The sequence below is a fragment of the Camarhynchus parvulus genome, chromosome 1A (assembly GCF_901933205.1).
Source record: "Camarhynchus parvulus chromosome 1A, STF_HiC, whole genome shotgun sequence".
In the NCBI taxonomy this organism is placed as follows: Eukaryota; Metazoa; Chordata; class Aves; order Passeriformes; family Thraupidae; genus Camarhynchus; species Camarhynchus parvulus.
This window is the reverse complement of record NC_044586.1, coordinates 69,234,499-69,254,258: the sequence shown is the minus strand read 5'-3', so window position 1 is coordinate 69,254,258 and position 19,760 is coordinate 69,234,499. Positions and strand designations below refer to the sequence as shown.

At 54.7% G+C, this 19,760-nt stretch overlaps 1 protein-coding gene across 1 annotated transcript in view; it reads right to left on the bottom strand.

Moving 5' to 3' along the window:
* Window positions 1–1,088: 1,088 nt before the first annotated feature.
* The window catches only part of NRF1 (nuclear respiratory factor 1), a 61,322-nt gene continuing 42,650 nt past the window's right edge, over window positions 1,089–19,760 (bottom strand). Inside the window, 1 exon segment of the mRNA XM_030959969.1 lies at window positions 1,089–1,352. Coding sequence (XP_030815829.1) covers window positions 1,189–1,352 — 164 coding nt within the window. The 3' untranslated portion in view covers window positions 1,089–1,188.

The following is a 19,760-nucleotide window of genomic DNA, read 5'->3' as shown; positions in this document are numbered from 1 at the left end:
CTCCTGGGAAGGATTTGGGGGTTAAAACCGTGCTGGGAGAGGCACAGGGCAGGACCAGGATGGGGCAGGGGCTGGGGTGAAGAGGGACCCCCAAAGGGAAAGGTCTCACTTGCATCCCCCCTCGGGCAAAGCTGTTCCTGTAGGAATTGCAGGAGGAGAGGTTGGGGCTGGCAGCAGGGAACGGGCTGAGCCCGGGGCGGCTCCTGTTTGAGGGAAATCCCGGGAATGTGGTGGGAACAAAGGGGGGGACACAGCCAGAGCCCCTTTAGAGGCGCTTCCGCTCCAGTCTAGAGCCACGAAATAATAATAACAATAACAACAACATCAACAATAATAATAATAATAAAGGAAAAAAAACCCAAAAACAAACAACCCCAAGGATGTAAAATGGCAGGTACGAGAGCAGAGAAGTAGGAACAGGTCTCCAGTGTGCACCAAGGGAGCCCAGCGGGCGCGGATCCTCCGGCAGGCTCCTGGAAGAGCATCATCCATCCCTTCGGGAGGTCTCCATCCACCCCCCTGCAGTCACACATGCATTTCCTTTTTTTAACTTTTTTTTTTGTGTTTTTTTTTTTCTTCCCAGGAGAGGAGTCCTTTTTTAATTTTTTTTTTTTTCCCAAACTTTTTTTTTTTTTTTTTTTTTCCTTTTGTGGTTTGTTGGGTTTTTTTTTTTTGTTGTTTTTTGTTTTGTTTTGTTTGTTTATCCAGGGCGGGTTTTTCGGAATATAAAAGTCCATATTAAAATCTTTGATACCTAATTTGCTGTCGAGGTCGGTGCTGGATGAGGGTGTCCGTGCTGCCCCCCAGCCTCCTCCTGCTCAATCCCACGTGGGGGAAAACGGGGCACAAAGGGTCGCTTTATTTTTATTTTCCTTTTCTTTCCAACCTCCTCAGAATCAAAGTCCCGTCACAATTTGGCTTCTCGTTCCTCCGAGAGCAGAGTGGCGCTAGAAAAAAGCACTTTACACACATCCTCTGCCAGGATTTGGTTGGTTTTTTGGTGTTTTTTTTTTTTTTCCTATTTTTCTAGATAAAAAAAAAAAAAGAAGAGAAAAAAGAGAAAAAAAAAAAAAAAAAAAAAGGTTTCATTTCCAAAGCTGGGAGACTCAAATGCCACCTGATTGCATCTCTGGAGAGGCGTAAAAAAACTGCAGAGGAGGAGGCTGGGCAGGGTGGGGCTGCTCCGGGTCACTGGTCCAGGGTCACCACCTCCACCGCCTGCCCGTCCATGGTGACGGCCGTGTCCGCGATCCGCGTGGTCACCGGCGCCATGGCCACCTGCACCGGGCCGTTCCCCTGCGCCAGGCTGGTCACCACCGTCTGGTACATGCTCACCGGGATCTGCACCAGCCCTGCGGGGACAAAGGGACACCCGGGCGTCACGGAGGGGTGGGAGTACCACAGGAGGTGCCCAGGGTGTGGGGACAGAGCCATGGGAGGTGCGCAGGGTGCGGAGGGTGCCCAGGGTGTGGGGACAGAGCCATGGGAGGTGTGCAGGGTGTGGGGGCTGCTCTGGGGGTGGCTTTTTGGAGCTCTCCAGCCTGGAGGGGTTCTCAACTCTGTGAGCACCTGGAGCTGCTGGGGTGAACCCAGAGGAGGCCCTGGAGCTGCTCTGGGGCTGGAGCCCCTCTGCCCTGGAGCCATCCTGGGAATGTTCCCCTGGAGCAGGGAAGGCTCCAGGCAGAGCTTCCAGCACATTGCAGGGCCTGCAGGGGCTGCAGGAGAGCTGCAGAGGGACTGGGGCCAAGGCCTGCAGGGACAGCACCCAGGGAATGGCTCCCAGTGCCAGAGGGCAGGCATGGATGGCATCTTGGCAATGAGGAATTCCTGGCTGGGCTGGGATTGCATCCCTGCAATGTCCAAGGTTGGATGGGGTTTGGAGCACCCTGGGATATTTCAAGGTGTCCTTGCCCATGGTTCAGGTTGGAACTGGATGATCTCTGAAGTTCCTTCCCACCCAAACCACGCCATGACTCTATCCGTGAAAAGCAGCAATCAGGAAGGAAACTTTGGGACTTTAGAACTTCAGGAAGTGGCTCCCCCAGCTGTGTCCAGGCTGGGGGGATGCTCTGTGCCTTGGTGGCCTCGCTGAGCTGGATCTGCCCTCCCTGGAGCCAGCAGGACGGGAGCAGGGGTGGGATGGGGCTGAGATGGGTGGCAGCACCTTGGGGCCCACACCCCGGGGCTGTGCAGCTCCAGGGAGGCAATAAGGATGAGGGGGAAAGAAATAACGTCATTTTCGGAGGAGGAACCCAGCCCAGCCATGTTTTGGGGTGGTACAGAGGGAGGTGCTCAGCCAAACCCATCAGGCCGAGTTTTCCCACCCCACAGCCCACCAGGGATCCCCCACTGGTGAGAAACACGCTCTTCACATGTTTCCCACTTGATATGCCCAGAACTGGGAACTGTGGGGCTGAGGAAGGGATAAATTTGGCTTCTCCCGTCCCCTGTAACTCTGCAGGTCACCCCACAGTGGCACGTGAGAGGATCCCATTGCTGTGCATCCATGAAGCCCGTCCAACACAATTCCCTTCCTCCTGCTCCCTCCCCATCCCAGCCAGGTCCTTCTGCCCTCACAGGGAAAGGGCAGCAAGCCCTGGCCAAGCCCAACCTGCTCCTGGCACTGCCCCAGGCTCTCACAGTGTGTATTAAGGAGGAAGTTTTTCACACAAAGAGTGGTCAAATACTGGAATCATCTACCCAGGGAGGTGGTGGAGTCACCATCCCTTGATGTCTTTAAAAAAAGACTGGATCTGGCACTTGGTGCCATGACCTAGTTGAGGTGTTAGAAGATGGATTGGACTCGATGATCTTAAAGGTCTCTTCCAACCTAGAAATTCTGTGATTCTGTGATTCTGTGATGTGACACATAGAACAGAGAAAGGAAAGCAATCCCCCTTTCTCAGCCCTTCTCCAACCATGGATGGGTCCAAAAATTAGAAACAGCTTTTCCCAAGGCTGGCCCAGCTGCTGGAATGGATCAGATGCCTCCAGGCTGAGGATGGAGCTGGCAAAGCTTCGGGCTGGGGGGAAAACGCTGCGGTACCAAAGGCGAGTCCTGGTGAGCCAGGAAACACCAACCAAGGTGACAACAAAACCCCTGAGGGTCACTGTGATGTGAACGGTGGAAAGAGGTGCAAAAAACAGCAATGAGCTCTCAAGAGAGCTGGGCAGGGCAGGGGGATGGCAAATCCTGCAGGCTGGGAGGAGGAACTCCATTGGTGTTATCCCTGGGCCCACCTCCACCTCTGGCTTGGCCAAGGGGGATTTGGACAAGCGAGGCAATTTAGACATTTCAGAAACTACCCACACCTCTGCTGGGGGAAAAACCAGCTTTTTGAGGTCAGCAAATGCTTCCAACAGCAGCAGCAGCACGGGATGGATGGGCAGCCCTGCCAGGACACCAGGCTCCCGAGCGAGGCTTTCCCGAAAAAGCAGCGCAATCCCTTTGGGCTGAGGAGCAGAGCTCTGCCCTGCCAAGGGCACTGCTTTGGTAACAGAGGCAGCTCTGTGTCCTTGGATAACTCTGTGTGCAGACAGGAAAGCTTAGGAGTTAATCGTGCTGACCAGGTGGGTGACCCCGGCGCTGCCTCCGCCCTCCCTCGGGGTCCGGGGCTGGGAATGTTCCTGATCCCCCAGACTCAGGGGTCCTGGCCGCCTTCCCAGGCCCAGCCAAGGAATTGCTTCCCTGCTTGGCTGCTCAGCACCAGCTCCCACAGAGGCACAGAGTCAGGAGGAGGTTCCCAGCTCCCTCTGCTCAATTTGGGCATTTCAGGAACAGAAGAAATGAGCAAACAGAGCTCAGGCTCAGCCCTGCTGAAGGAAATCTCCGAGCAGACCCCTCGGGGGAACGCAGCACATCCCAGTTTAGGCAAGAGCTGGAGCTCTGGCCTGGGATGCACCTCAAATCCCCGCTCCAGACCAACAAGCCAACTAAGCCCTTTGGGTTACTTGGGTTGTTAACCCAGAGGAGATCAAACATGGACAGCCCAGGCAGCAGAGCCACCATCACCCCCATGGGCCACAGACGGCGTGATGCTCGAGCCTCCGTGCTGCCCAAACCTGCCCAAACTGGGCACTGGCGAGCCCTGGGCGTGTTTGGGAAGGGTGAGCTAGTTCAGCCAGGGCTTGGCCGAGCCTGGGCAGCTCTGGGAGCTCCTGGGAAGTCTCGGCGAGAGGCGGCGCGGATCCCGCTCTGCTCCGCGTGGGATTAGCACAAATCGCCTCAGCAGATGACGTGGTGGCCCTTCCTGCCAGGGGTGGTGACAAAGCAGAGCAAGAGAGGGCTGCAAAGTCTGCTGTGCATTAGAGCAGAGCTGATCGCCCTTGGGAGAGAGACGATTAAAGCACTGAGATGCTGTAATCAGGTCTGGGATTGGCCCCGCGCTGCATCTGCTCAGACCCGCGCCCTGATTAGCCCTAATCTAGCTGGCATATGTTAATCTAAAGCATGGATTTCAGACCCTTTCAATTGTATTAAAAACAGGAAATCCATTAGACAAAAAAAAAAAAAACCAAACCCCAAACCCAACCAGCCCCAAACCAACTCCTCGAGTCTTTGGGAAATACATTTCTGCAAAGAAAGTGGAGCGGGGCTGTGAGGAACGGGGCAGGCAGGGAACGGGATCCCAGCGGAACCTGAGGCTGCTCAGAGCAAATCCTGCCTTGGAGGGCACAGGAACGGGGCAGGCAGGGAACGGGATCCCAGCGGAACCTGAGGCTGCTCAGAGCAACTCCTGCCTGGCAGGGCCAGCAGCAGAGGGGATGGATCACACACAGAGCAGCACAGACCGTGCCCACGGGCTCCCAGGGAGATGCAGGCAGGCTGTGCCTTTGCTTCCCCGCCATGAAGCCCCCAAAAAGCCCCTGCTGTCCTCAGCAGGGGTGAGGAGCCAGCTGCAGGCAGCTGGGGATGGTGGGAACCTCTCAGCACCCTTGTGCTTGAGGAAAGAGTCCAAGAGCGGAGTTTATGGCTCTACAGGTTGAGATGTCACAAGGAACACTGCTGGGCTAGAGGAGGAGTGGGGACACAAGTCTGGGGTCACGAGGCAGCACAGAACTGTTGCTCCTGGGAGTTCTTTTATGGCACAAAATGGAAAATGCACAAGGACTTGAGCCACCACCTTGGGGCCCCTCAGAGAGCACAGGACATTGTCTGGTTTGGAGCAAGGCAAAATGATGAAAACCCAGATGAAAATCCTGATGAAAGCCCAGAACCTCGACTGCTGCTGCTGCTATTGGGGATCCTTGCTCCAGAGGCCAAGGCTGACTCTTGCTCTGGTTTCTTGGGCACCAAAGGCCCAAGTGCTGCAAGCTGTGAGCACTGCAGGGTCAGGAGTGAGCGACCTCACCAGTCCCTCAGCCCCTGGTTCAGCACCAAATGGAAAAGGCTCAAAAAAGGGGAATTTTCCACCGGACTTTCTCGGCTGTGGACGTGCAACTCCTTCAGAGGAGTTTGTTTCCATCAGCCCTGGGGGGAAACCAGAGCAAGCTGTGCTGAGCACCGTCCTGCTGAGGCCTTTCGTGGCAGATACTCCTGCACCTTCTCCTTCCCCTCTCTGGAGGCAGGGGCTGAGGAATCCAGCCGAAATCCCTGTGCTCAGGAATGCACTGCAGGGCTCACAGGGCAGCAGACACCATCTCATCACCAGCTCCCTGCAGAGCCAAGGGTGACTTCTGAAGATGTCCTGAAGAATTCTTGTCAATGGTTCAGAATGAGTAATTTTAATACACAAAAAACTCCCAAAACCAAGCCAGAAGACCTCTGAAAAATGAAATGTTTGCCCTTGGTGGGCAGCACAACGGAAGGGCACTGGGTATGCTTTGATCTCCATTCCCAGGTGTAAAACATCAAGGCTGATGCAGGTAGGCAGGGAATAATCATCTTTTCTGATTGCTTTCCCCCCAGTAAGACACGAGTTTGAAGTGCAGCGTGGAAACCTGCACTTAGGAGGTGGAAAAACTCCCAGATGACAGCTGAACACAAGGTTGGTGAAGCTCTGGAGCAGAGTCTCCATCACTGGAGGTGTTTTAGAGGAAGTAAGACTGAGGCTGGCTCGGGAAAGGGGCTGGTCCTACAGAATCCTGGAGCAAAACCCACTGCTCTCCTCACCACCTGCACTTTTGGACACCACCTGGAGTGTTACTGCCCAGCACAAACGTTAAAGTGTCCCACAATTAATTTTTATGAGATGTTTCCTTTGCCTGGGAGCTGGGTTTGTGAAGATTTTTAAAAAAATTATCCTCTTGACCACCTCCCTTCTGGGGAACTGACTGGAGAAGACTTCAAGAGGTGGAGGAGGGGGACCATCAGTGGGTACCAGGGTGTATTTTCAGGGAGATAAACCAGTTTCTAACGAGGTCCAGCCACAGCAGCTGAAATCAGAGCTCTCAAAGCCAGGTGTTGCCCTGACAAATCCTGAAGTGCCAAACCAAACGTGTCCCTTGGGGCACGAGGTGCTGACACGACACCATGGAAGGGGTTTCACCCAAAGCCAGCCTCAGAAATAAAGCATTTCAGGAATCCCACCACACTCAGCAGCGGCAGAGGAGCAGAAGACATCTCCCAACACAGACACTTGGTTTAAGATAAGCTGAACTGAAAGCTCACCCTCCATCTTTTCCCACCTCAGCTGCAAGACCATCAGTGATTGACTCTGACATCTCTCAGGACGATAACTGGAAGGATTTTTCCCATCAGAAATGGCTCAGTGCCCCACCTCTGGAAGTGCCCAAGGCCAGCTTGGGCAGGGCTTGGGGCAGCCTGGGATAGTGGGAGGTGTGGCTGGAACAGGATGATCTTTGGTCCCTTCCAACCCAAGCTGGTCTGGATTCGGTGATGTTGACAAACCACAAAACCCCCATGCAGTGATGCAAGCTCTGAGAACTTCCAAGGCTCACAAGTCACAGCTCTTCCCCACAGAACCTCTGGGCCAGCCAGGTCAAAACGTGAAGGTTTCTCCACCAAATTATCTGCGAGAAGCTGCGGTCCTCATTCACGATCATCTGTCTTTACAGGAGCTACTCTGGTCAATAAAGAACAATTTAATGAGGCACCTGAGGCTTTGATATCGAAGATCAGTTAAGTTACATCATAGCCCTGACTTTTCCTTAGAAGGGAATAATGCAGGAGATGAGATCCAACATTCCCACCCACAGCTGCACAGGAGGCAGCCCTGGAGTCACTGCCTCCTTCCCTGCATCCACCACACCTCCAGGGCCTCATCTCATCTCTCAGACTGTCCCTGGGGCTCACCTGCCTGCTCAACATGCTCAGTGACTCCTTCTTTCCTGAGCTTTCCAAGGAATGCCTGGATGGGGCACTCGGGGCTCTGGGTTGGGGGACACAACTGGGACTTGGTGACCTTGGAGATCTTCTCCAACCTAACGGACCCAGAGTGGGGTTCTGGCTCCTCTGGATCTGCTGCAGGGAGTTTTCCCTCTCTGCTCTCTCAGGGCAGCAGGAGTTGCTGTCTCAGTGACCCACAAAGCCACTGGTTGATCCGGGACACCATGGGAATGGGACAGGTCAGGAGGCAACACCACATTTACACAGCTCAGTCTTCCTCCCACCCACTCAGCTTCAGCACAATGCTGGTATTTTGCAACAAGGCGGTGTTTTAAATGAAATCCAAACTTGAGGTTTGTCTCCAAATCTCGGTCGGGGACCAACCTTCCTTCCCTGGCTGGGAGCACCAGCATCTTTGGGACATTCCTGGTTTCTCCCTCCCTCTGAGGAGGGAAGGGCCAGGGCCCAGCCAAGACCTGAAACATCTTTGGCTTAATCTCCCTTATTTCTTCCAGGTCTTTTGTGGGGGCTTTGAGTTTCTGGGGTTTGTTTTGGACGTCTAGGGAGTTTCTGGACTTCTTTTAAGGTTGCAGCACGTTGAGACAAAAACCACAGGGCTGGAACTCCTGGTTGACAGGAATTGTCTCCTCTGGAGCCTCAGCACTTCCATGGAAAGAGGGAAATCCCAGTGAGCCAGCCTGATGCCCCTGGCACAGCAAAGACCCACAATCTGCAGCAGTGGTGACAAACGTGTCCTTCACCGGTGACACCAGTGCCATGGACTTGTCTTTGCAGCAAGGACAGTCCCAGGAGGAAAAAAACTTGCAGTGATGTTTAACATGGGAAACAATCTGAAATCCCAGCTTTTCCCTTTTTTTTTTTTTTTTTTTTTGGATGCAAAAACTCCCAAGAAAAGGGTGCTTGGGAAAAGCAGAACAGCAGTTTGGTGTCCTGGGGGTGGATTAGCTCCACACTTTTTTGCTTTGCCTTACCTGATGCCATCTGTCCCCTCCTCTCCCCTTCATGGGGTGAGTTTAGAGCTGGAGAACAGGCCCTGGGCATCACCTGAGGCAGAATTAAGCTGTCCCTGCTTAAACTCAGTCCTCACCTAGACCTGCCCCTCTAGTGCTGGGTCTCCAGGGCGTGGCACCTTAAACTGGAGTCTGTTTGTCACTAAGGAGAGGCGACAAACCCAGGGAGCATATCCACCTGTGGGAAGGAAGGTTTTTCCTGGGCTCCAGGGCTGGGAGCTTAGAGAATAACCCATCTAAGCCTCCGTGATGAGCTGGCTTTGGCGTGGACACACCTGAGAAGATTACAAGTCTATCGTGGTCAATCATCTCTACACGAAACACAGATAAAAATAGAGAAAGTCCAAACCCCGAAGGTCTGCTCCAGCTGGGCTCTGCTTCCCCCACGATCTGCTGGGTGTTGGCACAAAACAGGGGCAGACAGGGGTTATCTGTGCCCAGCTCCTCAGGAACTGGGGAGAGGAAACACCTCAGGATAAATCAGTCTGTCCCTCTCCTCAGCAATCAGGTGTTAAACCCATGAACGAGATTCTCAACAATCACCTCAAAGGGATCCCTGGCAGATTTTGCCAAAAATATTTTGCTGACTGCCCAGTTATGCTTTTAACATCCCCAGGGGCTCTCCCAGAGGAAGAGCTGGATTCTTATCCTGCTTTTTTAAACAGCTTTTAGTGTCCTGTATTTTCCATTATTTTTTATTAATGGCTACTGTGTGAAGCATGGCAGGGCACCACCTGAAATCACACAACCATTTTTTATCACCTGAGTGAAATCACCACATCCCAAAGGCATTTCAACCCCAAACGGTGCCCAGGCACAAAAACCAGACAGACAGAGCCCCTTTAACCCCGAAAAAACACCAGGAGGGACCTAAAGGTCCGAGTGCAGAACCAGCTAAATCCCAACATTCCAAACTACCACCACAAAAATCCACTCACCTGATGAACCCCCTGCCACGTCCCACGTGCAACACGAATAGTCTGCTGCTAGCACGCCTGACAATGAAATGCAAGTGTAAAAGGGGAGATGCTACAGCTGGAGAGGGGGATTTAGTGGGGTGATTATTGTACTCGTAGGAAATGCATCCTTTGGTTTACTGGGTGAGTGCAAAAATTCGGTGCTCCCCACAGAAGCAGCACCCCGACATCAGGCAGAGCAACTGAGATATTTCTAATTCCGTACAGATCATGGAGTGTGTGAGTGGGAGGTGAAGTGGGAGGTAAGAATAAGACACTGCCAGATATTTTACCAACATTTAGATGTTGAATTGGCCCGGAGAGGCCCACTGAGGAAAGTCTGCCGTGAAATCCATCACGGAGAAGCTCAGGCCACGTCCAACAAAGCTCTCCCACAGTTCCCACCGTGAGAGAGCAACGAGGAGCAGAAATGGCTGCCAAAGTGGAATTTCCACGTATCCCAGGAGCACGAGGCTGGGAAGTTCATGGAATCCAGGCACTCCTTGGGGCCTGGGAGGAGCTCCATGTGAACTGAAGGCTCGGGGGGCCTGGCAGGTTTCAGCGGGGCCGACGGATCACGAGCGAGCCCGGACGGACGCGGGCACATCCTACAGAGCGCCGAGCACATGGAGACATAAAGCAGCCATTGTGCTGGCAGAAAGGCAATCTGTAACCAGATAGGCCCTGGCTCCATCTAAAAGCCATTTTCCCAGCGTTTTTGCAGATTTGCTCCCCAGGAGCCTTCCCTGCCACAACAGGGTGCACATTCATGGCCAAGCGGCGGGTCCGACGCCTCGGGTACTCCCCCTGCCCCATCAGTGCCTCTGTGCCAGGGAACTCTGTGCTCCTAACCCAGCAGAGGTGGCTTGAGCCCCCCAGCAGAGCCTTTGGAGGAGGATAACCCCTTGGGAAGGCATTTGAAGCTTTACCTTGATATGGAAAGCTGCAGCTGTGGTGATCTGCTGGAGCTCACCGCACACTAGGTCCTGCCCAGCTACCAGGAGGTAAGTTTGGCTTTTTTCCTCAGGGGAAAAGGGGCTGGAAATGCACCTGAAGGCTCCTGTCTTTCCCTTCACCTCAAAGCACAGCCTCCAAATCCAGCCAGAAGAGCACCCCTGCTGCAAACCAGCACATCCCCTCCTGGGCTTTGGCGTCCACAGCCTGTCCTTTACAGGACAAGGCACACATCTGGCACAGCTTCCCCCCAGGTAGGACGGACCTGGCCCATCCTCACCGAGGTAAGCAATAAATCACAGTGAAAACACGGCTCAGATGTGGAACTTTTCATGTAAAGAGCAAGTTTTTACAGTCCACATTCCTCCTTTTTTGTACACCACCGTCCCCCGCTGCCCGGCAGGGGAGATGGGCTCCCACCTCGCTCTCCTGAGAGTATTTATCCTTGGAATGCTGCTGCCTCTGGCAGATTCCTCCCTTTCAAACTCTGCACATCTGGTGCTAAGAACACAAAGTTTGGGCTCTGGCCTGGCGACTGAAGGCACAGAACTTTTGTGCTCCAACCACCCAGGCCTGGGCGTTGGAAGTGTCCTTTGCACACCAAGAGAAAGCAACGACGGGTGCACGGAGAAGGATGAGTTTGTTTTCCCAAAAAGGAGATTTCCAGCTGTTTTGTCCCTGTGGGTCTCACCCTGGATGTGCAAAGTGGAGATTTGTGGCACATGGACCTGCACAGACAGTGTCTGTGAGGAGAACCCAGCAGTGCAAGAGCCTGTCCTGCCCCTTCCCAGGCAGACAGAACAGGTTGGAAAATGAGAGAGCTGGGGCGGTGGTGGCTGGAGAATTATTTTTTTTTTATTTGCTGGGATGATTCAGGCCCAAATCCCCACAGCTCTGGCTCAGATGGGAGGCCCACAGGTGAGGAAGCACATCTCCAGCAGCAGCAAACACACAGAAACCCTAAAACCTAGCAGAGTCCAAGCTGGACTTCAAACCTCTTATTATGTAATTCCTATTTGGAAGTGCAACTCAAACTGGGTTTTTTTTGAGAGAACGCATCAGGAACCTCTGAGAAAGACATTATAACTCAGAGCAATGGGAAATAACAGGGACCAAACTCACTGCTGGCTCTGACTGAGCAGAAACCCCCCTGGCTGCTGATCCCTGCCGCTTCAAAGGAGCTGAACATCCCCCATTGATGCCAGCAATAAAATTCCACTTCCATTAGCTCCATGTCCACCACTTAAAGGCAGCAGTCCCACTTTACACACCAATTAGAGCTCCCCTAATGCTTGGCAGTACAAAGCTTTGGGGTTTTTGGTTTTTTCCCCCACGGGAAGAGGTGGAAGGGAAGAGATCAGGCGGCTCAGGGGAGTAGCAGAGAGCCTTTCACTGCGAGGGCTCTGCTCAAATCTGCCCTCGGCCAGAGGAACAGATGGTCCCTCCCGAGGGCTGGGCTGTGGCTTACATGGAATAAGGGATTGTCTCAGGCCGCTGGTGGACAATTTACTGCAGCCACAAACACCCTGCTGGTGGTTTCTGCTCCAGAAACCCAGGGATTCCACGGCTACGAAGCAACTGCTGCCCACCTGATCCCAGGCACCTCATTCCTGCAGGGAACTGAGGGGAATTGCTGCCTGTGAGGTGCAGGAGCCTGGATCTCAGGCTAAAACCACCTGCTTTAGCTATCATCAGCTCCTTGGACTTGTCAGCACCAGCACACACTCACTGAAACTCCCCTGGGAGGTTTGCAAGGTTAAAATCATGGGGGAAAAGGGAGATGGGGAAATTCAGGGATCTGAACAACGAGGGGGTAAAGCCGCAGGGAAAGGAAGTTTGCTACAGTCTGTAAGCTGGGGATGGGAATGATAAACCCATGATTAATTTCAAACCAACGCCAAGCTAGTGCTCCCTCAGTCTGTATCTTCTCCAGGGCAGAACTGAATTTCCCATGGGCAGAGGGCAAAAAGTCCATTGAGGATCCCAGGAGCAGAAGAGGGTCCACATGAGCCACCAGAAAGCGTTACCCAGAGAGAGGAATTTCTACAACTGTGAGGGAATAAATTGTGCCAAAAAATACGGAGGGTGGGAGGCAGAAGTCAAATTCGGGCTTAAAAATGCCACTCGTGGTTTTGGAAAATATTCAGAGGAAAGCACTCGAGGAGAAATGGCTTTCTTAAAATTCTTGGAACCTGTTGTGCAGCTCCACGAGGGCTTCCAGGAGGAATCCTGGAAGTGAGGGCTCCTGCCCTGGCTTTTCAGGGATGGCTCCAGAGACACCCAGCGGGGCTGGGCTCGTGCAGCCTCTCCCGGTGTGTGTGGGGCAGGGAAAATAGGGCGATTGCCCGGAATCTTCCTGCACAGCTGTTTACCCTCCGAGGATTACTGCTGTCACATGAGCTGCTTTACAGCAAAGCCAAGCTGTCTCCACGAGCTGAGAAGGTCACTGGGAGACAGGGCCCTGCAGGGACAGACACATCACCCTCCTGTGCCTTCCCAAAGGGACGCCAGGCTGCGGGAAGGGCGTTCCTGACGCTCCCAGGGCAAGGCAAGGTGGTTCTGCCTCCTCCCCTCCGCTCAGCTGGAGTGCACATCACAGGAGGGATATCCCAGCGCTGAGCCGCTGCTCCACCAGGCTCCAAGCAAAGTGCTGGAAGCTGGAAGGGTCCTTATGGTGACAGATTTGCCTTCTCTTCCTCGGGTGCCCACCAGTGTTTGGGACAAAGCCACCCAATGGTCACCAGCCAAGGGACACCAAGGCGCAGCTGCATCTCTTCAGGCTCTTGTGCAATCTGCTGATGCCTCAAATAAGAGCCCGGGCTATCCCAGAGCAGGAAACGTCCTCCTCAATCCCAAATCTGAGGGCTGAACGCCAAGGAAGAGGAAAGAGGTTCACTTGGGAAAGCAGAAATCTGAAAGTTCAGTGCAGCCACTCGGGAAAATTCATTAAAGCCTCCCATGTTCCTCACTGTGCCAGGGCAGGGCTGGTGCACAAGGAAAACCTTTCTGCTCACAGGCTCGGGGGCTGCAGGACAGGGCTCTTTACTATGCCCCAGAGGCATGAGACAGATGGGGCTGTGCTTTTAGCCCTTAAAATCAGAGCCTGCTCCGGAGATCCAACGGGGAGGATAAATCCAGGCACCGAGTGAGCCCCTGGGTGTGCTCAGGGAAAAAGCAAAGGAGGAACTTGGGAGGTCAGAGCCTGCTGAGGAGGCAGCTGAGGCTCTCAGAAAAGAGGGGCTGAGCACTTTTCAAGGCAAAGGAAGCCAACAGCCGGCTGGAGTTTGGAGAAGTCCACGCAGGAAGTGGGGAAGGCACATTCCAGAGAGGAGCGGGGAGAGAGGGAGCACAGAAACCACAAGCTGCCCGCAGGGAGGAAACTTTGGTGTGAAACAAAAGGCCGGTCAATGAAGAGCCAGCAAAGCTCAGCGCAGGGAGCAGCCCCAGGGTGCAGGCAGGGCATTTCTCCTTCCCCGGGGCGCGGGGAGAGCTCCCAGAGCCCGGCTCATTTCCTAAGATGCCTCCCGCAGCAGCAGCAGCAGCAGCAGCAGCAGCAGCAGCAGCAGCGACAGCTTGCTGGGATTTCAGCCAGCTTCCCATTTGGATCAGATTGCACCCTGCACCCAGGGACAGCCATTAAGGGCCCGCAGCTCACACAGCGCCCTCGGGTCACAGCAGCCTCCCTGCACTGCCGTTTTCTGCTCTGCCCCGCACCGGCGCAGCCCGCAGCCACCAGGGCACCCTGATGGCGGCAGGAGCCGTGTCCTGCTGTCATCCACCAGCAGCCTGCAGCAGGCTCTGCCATGGGGTGCGGGGATCGGGGAGCTCCTCTCCATCTGCCAGGGGAGTCCCAGGGAATGAATTCCCTGGGTGCTGCGCGGGGCAGGAGTGGCACAGCACGGTGGCAGCAGCAGTGACGTGCCCAGCCTCGCCTGTGTCCCTCCCCACCACGGATGGGGATGAGGCAGGAGGCCTTGCGAGCCAAAATCTGCCAAAATCTGCACTGGGAGATGCTGCAGCTGCTAACCCCAGCTGTGGGGAGCACTGCCCATCCTCAGCCCTGGGCTCAGCTGGGGGAACTGCCCTGAGCTCCAGGCACAAATTCAGCTCTGCCCTGGGCAGCAGCTCACAGGGAGGGAGAGCTGGGACCTCTCCCGGCGGTTTCTGGAGGAGCAGGATGAGCAGGGATGGTGCCAGCAGCACGGAACTGCCCTGGATCTCTGCGGTGAAGCCGGAAGATCTGCCAGGGATGGGCTCAAAAAGCTGAGGTGGGGCTGCCACACGCTGCAGATAGTTTGGAACGAGTTGTTACTACAGGGAGAATCCACCACAGGGGAATTTCATCCTGGAGAAAGGAGCAGCAAAGCAGAGCTGGTCTCGATTTTGGCTTCATCTTCATCCACCCACCCTGGTGGGTTTGAACATCCAGCTCCACACCCAGCATGGATGTGTCCAGCAGAAATGGCACAAAGCTGCTTTCCCCAGGCTGGTGGTGCCTTCCAGGAGCACCACAACCCTGTCTGGACCCCCTGAAGAAGCTCTGCTGGTCAAGCCTCTGACCCAGGTTAGGTTAAGCATGGAGGAGGAGCAGAAGACCTGGAGAAAGGACTCGGCAGCATCTCTGATGGGTCAGGAGAGATGCAGGGCTGGGCAGAGCTGGATTTCTGCTCCACCTGTGCCCTTCTCCCTAAGCCAAGGGCTGTAAATAAAACAGCACCAGGCTGGAGAGGTGCAGCTTGTCAGGAGAGCAATTCCCTATCCTGGAGCCAAAACTCTGATCCCAGAGGGTGGCACTGCTGAGATCTGCTCGCAGACACCCTTCAAAAACACCTCCCTCCTTTCCCTCCTTTCCATCCCCATTCCTGGGCTGGAAACAGAGGCAAACCAGGAAATGTTTCCTTGTGCTTCCAGATGTATTTAGGAGAAGATGCCAACTCTCCTGACTGCCATTCCTGCCCTGCCTGGGTTCAACCACATCTCTTTCAGAAAGGAGCTTGTTCAAGGATTAAAATTCCCATCTACTGCAGACACCCCAAAAAATCTGCTGTGACCACAGAGCCACGGGCCCTGACAGCCCCAGCCACCCAGAGAGGACCAGGAAAGCTCTCAAAGCCAGATTGTTGGGGATTTTGACACAATAAATGGAAAAACACCCCTGGAATTTAATGTGAATGCTGGTGGTGGTAAAGTCAAATGAAAAGTCACTAAGAGATCACAGAACCATGGAATGGTTTTGGGTGGGAAGGGACCTTTCAAGGGCACCCAGTGCCACCCCTGCCATGGCAGGGACACCTCCCACTGTCCCAGGTGCTCCAGCCCCAGTGTCCAGCCTGGCCTTGGGCACTGCCAGGGATGCAGGGGCAGCCCCAGCTGCTCTGGCAATCCCAGCCCAGCCAGGAATTCCTCATTGCCAAGATGCCATCCATGCCTGCCCTCTGGCAGTGGGAGCCATTCCCTGGGTGCTGTCCCTGCAGGCCTTGGCCCCAGTCCCTCTGCAGCTCTCCTGGAGCCCCTGGAATGTGCTGGAAGCTCTCCCTGGAGCTTTGGTTTCTTGAACACAGAGAAAAGCAGGATCCAGGGAATACAAACACCCCCCTTCACCTGCCACAAGGCCTCTTTTCAGCACCCTCCCTGCTCCGAGCAGCTCCTGCTGAAGCCACCTGAATTCCTGAGGGGCTGTGAGATGGAGGTGCAGAAGCCTGGAAAAGCATCACACAAATGCACCAAACAAACCGGCTTCAAATCCAACCCAAACCCACAAGGAGTCCCAGGCAAGCATCACACTCAGAGAGTTCCCAGCCAGACTGAGTAATTCCTGGTTTTGGGATGAAGAGTCACCACGAAAATTGTGGGATTTAACAAAAAAAAAAAAAAATGGGATCCATCAAATATGAAACTTCCCAACATGACAACTCAGAAGACAGAGTCAGATCATCTGAATTTTCCAAGGGAAATTCAGGATCAGCCAAAAGAACTTCAGCAAAGATGGGAACTGCTTTAGGTAGTCAGACCTGCTTTAAATTCTTGCACCAGCCAACAGGCAGCTCCTCTTTCAAAATTTATGGCTAAAGAAGAAATCCTGCCCAGCCTGGAGTCGCTGGCAGTGCTGCTCCCTTCCCTCTTGCAGCCCAGAACAAAAGGGAACATATTGCAACTACGCTGAGAGAGAGGAGGGCTGCTGTCTATTGCTTTAAATGTAATGTTAATGCCCTGTAATCAGCTTTAATTTTTAAACAGAGCCAGCCCTCCTGTCCATTTCCCCTAATTCAGGACACGTGGAAGGTGAATGGCCTGGGCTCAAAGCAGGCCAGCCTGGGCTGTGACAGCTGGGGAGCCTGGCAGGCTCAACGGCCTGATCACAGCAATGCATGTCAGAACTCACCAGGGGAGGGCTGGAGATGCTGCGAGGTCAGGGAGAAGCCAGGAGACAAGGCCAGACAGGGCACGGCTCCTTTAGGGGCTGCGAGCTCCCCGAGACCAGCAGGAGAGGGAGAAAGGATGGGGGTGTGCAAGGAAACCCCTCCCTGCCCCAGGGAAGGGGCTGCCTTTGGGATATTGGGAACTCTGGCATGGACACCTGAGCAGGGACAACATCAGGAGCGGGGTCACTCCTGGGGCCTCCCCAGGGCGCTGCCTCCTCCTCTGTGCTCTCAAAGAGGAGACTCCACGTGAGACTTGGATGCAGAACAGGGGCACAGAACCACCCGGGAGGCTCCCTGTGCTCCTCAGGCACTTTGTGAAGAGGAGAGAGGCCTTGGGACATCCCGAGTGCTCATCATATCAAAATATCCACAAGAATCACAGAATGGTTTGGGCTGGAAGGGATCTTGAAGATCCAGCTCCAACCCCCTGTCCCCATGGCAGGGACACCTCCCATTGTCCCAGGCTGCTCCAAGCCCTGTCCAACCTGGCCCTGGTCATTCCAGGGATCCAGGGGCAGCCACAGCTGCTCTGGGCACCCTGTGCCAGGGCCTCCCCTGCTTCCAACCTGGAATTCCTTCCCAAAATCCCATCTGACCCTGCCCTCTGACAGTGGGATGCCATTCCTCTAAGCCTCGCTCCTGTAAATCCCCATTCCGCACCATAAGGTCTCCCTGAAACCTTCTCTTCTCCAGGCCAAACAAAGACAATAAAATGAGGTTTTTCCCCCCTCAAAGACCAAACTGTGCCCAGAAATGCCCGTTCTGTGTTCCCACCATGGAAGCCCAAAGGAACTGGGTAAGCGGGGCTGGTTCCGCCCCACACCCGGAACGGGACCCGGAGCGGGGGAAGCTCCGGCCGCGGATGTGGGGCAGGAGGGGCTATTTTTAACCGCGGTTGGTGGGCAGACAAATCCTAATCACCAGCGGCAGCCGCCTCAGCGGCAGGGCCAGGATGTCAGAGCAAAGCCGGGCGGCGGCAGCGAGCGCCAGCCCCGCGTCACGGCGGGATTAGCGAAACGCCACCCCCAGCCCCCGGGGCTCCAAAGGGCACGGCAAGGTGTGCCAGGGCAGGTACACTGCAGCCCATCTGGGCACTCCAAAGGGCACGGCAAGGTGTGCCAGGGTGGGCATGGCAAGGTGTGCCATGGGGGGCACGGCAAGGTGTGCCGGGGGGGGCACGGCAAGGTGTGCCAGGGTGGGCTCCAAAGGGCACAGCAAGGTGTGCCAGGGCGGGCACACTGCAGCCCACTGGGTAGGCACAGCAAGGTGTGCCAGGGTGGGCACACTGCAGCCCTTGGGGGCTCCAAAGGGCTTGGCAAGGTGTGCCAGGGTGGGCTCCAAAGGGCACGGCAAGGTGTGCCAGGGCGGGTACACTGCAGCCCATCTGGGCACTCCAAAGGGCACAGCAAGGTGTGCCAGGGCGGGCATGGCAAGGTGTGCCGGGGGGGCTCCAAAGGGCATGGCAAGGTGTGCCAGGGTGGGCACAGCAAGGTGTGCCAGGGCAGGCACACTGCAGCCCACTGGGTAGGCACAGCAAGGTGTGCCAGGGTGGGCACACTGCAGCCCTTGGGGGCTCCAAAGGGCACGGCAAGGTGTGCCAGGGTGGGCACAGCAAGGTGTGCCAGGGTGGGTACACTGCAGCCCATCTGGGGGCTCCAAAGGGCACAGCAAGGTGTGCCAGGATGGGCACACTGCAGCCCTTTGGGCTGTGGGGTGTTCTGCCTCTCCTCGGGCTGGCAATGAGCTGGGGTTGGCGCCCCAAAATGCCAGCAGGGAATTCCTGGTCACACCCAGCAGGGTGACACTGGCACAGTGTTGGTTTTCCCAGCTGGTACAGAGATGGGGCAGCTGAGAGGTGTTTGAAGAGATTTTGTTCTATTGTCAGTTCTGATGAAATGTGAGGCACAAGAGATGTAAAGCTCAAAGCTACTCCATCAGAAGTGAGCCTGGTTTTTGGTTACAATACTTTGAAAATGTTTTTCAGCCTCTTAGCTCTTGCCACACAATGCTGCTGTTCCTTCTAACACCAATCACTCAGTATTACCCCATCTCGATAAAAACTACAAAAACCAACAACAGGGAATGGAGGTGGGCACAGGATGCATCAGGAACCCCCTCCCTACAGGGCACATGCAGGGGAGTGAGTGTCCTTGGAATCATGGAATCATTCAGGTTGGAAAACACTTCCCAGATCGAGTCCCACCATCCCCCAGCACTGCCAAGGCCACCACTGCCCCACGTCCCCAAGTGTCACATCCACGGGGCGCTGAAATCCCAACAGGGATGGGGACTCCAAACCTCTCTGGGCAGCTCTGCACAGCCCTTTCCAGGGAGGAACTTTCCCTAAAATCCACCCTGAGGCTCTCTCCTCTGTTCCCTCTCCTCCTGTCCCTGTTCCCTGGAGCACAGCCCGCCCCCATGTCCCCAAGTGCCACATCCCCACTCCAGCCCTGCCCTGTTCCAGTGCCTGGCAAGAGAGGAATTTCAGTGCCTTTCAGTGAGGAATTTTTTTTCCCAATATCCTAAACCTGCCTGATGCATTTTGAGGCAGTTTCCTCTGGTCCTGTCGCTCGTCCCCTGGGAGAAGAGACCCCGACCCCACACAGATGAAACTCCTTTTAACTGAGGTTTACGCCAAGGGGTTTCACTCAGAGCCCAACAGCTCTGTTGCTGATAATTATTCATTGATACACAGCAATTTGTCCTCTAGGAAATGCCTCTCCCCGTTCCTGGAGCTGCTCAGCAAACCCAGGAAGGAATTCACTCTTCTGCTCTCCTTGCTGGCTTCTCTTCTACCCTTTCTCATCCAAAACACACCTGCAAAAATGATTTTCCTCACCTTTCCTTCAGATTGGGATTAAATCCTACCTGTTTCAGGGAAAACCTTCATAAAAAAATTCTGTTCCCACCAGGGAGGCCCTACAAAAAGCTTGACTCTTTCCTTCCTGTCCTCCTGGATGCAAACATGCTGATCTGCACTTTGCCAAGCTGCTAGCGACTCATTTGGCTCCATCTTCCCTAAAAAGGAGATCCAACAGGAAAAACATAAAATACTCCTTTATACAAAGCGACATTTGCAGCCCCTCAGCCTCCCCCCCTCCGTGAAATG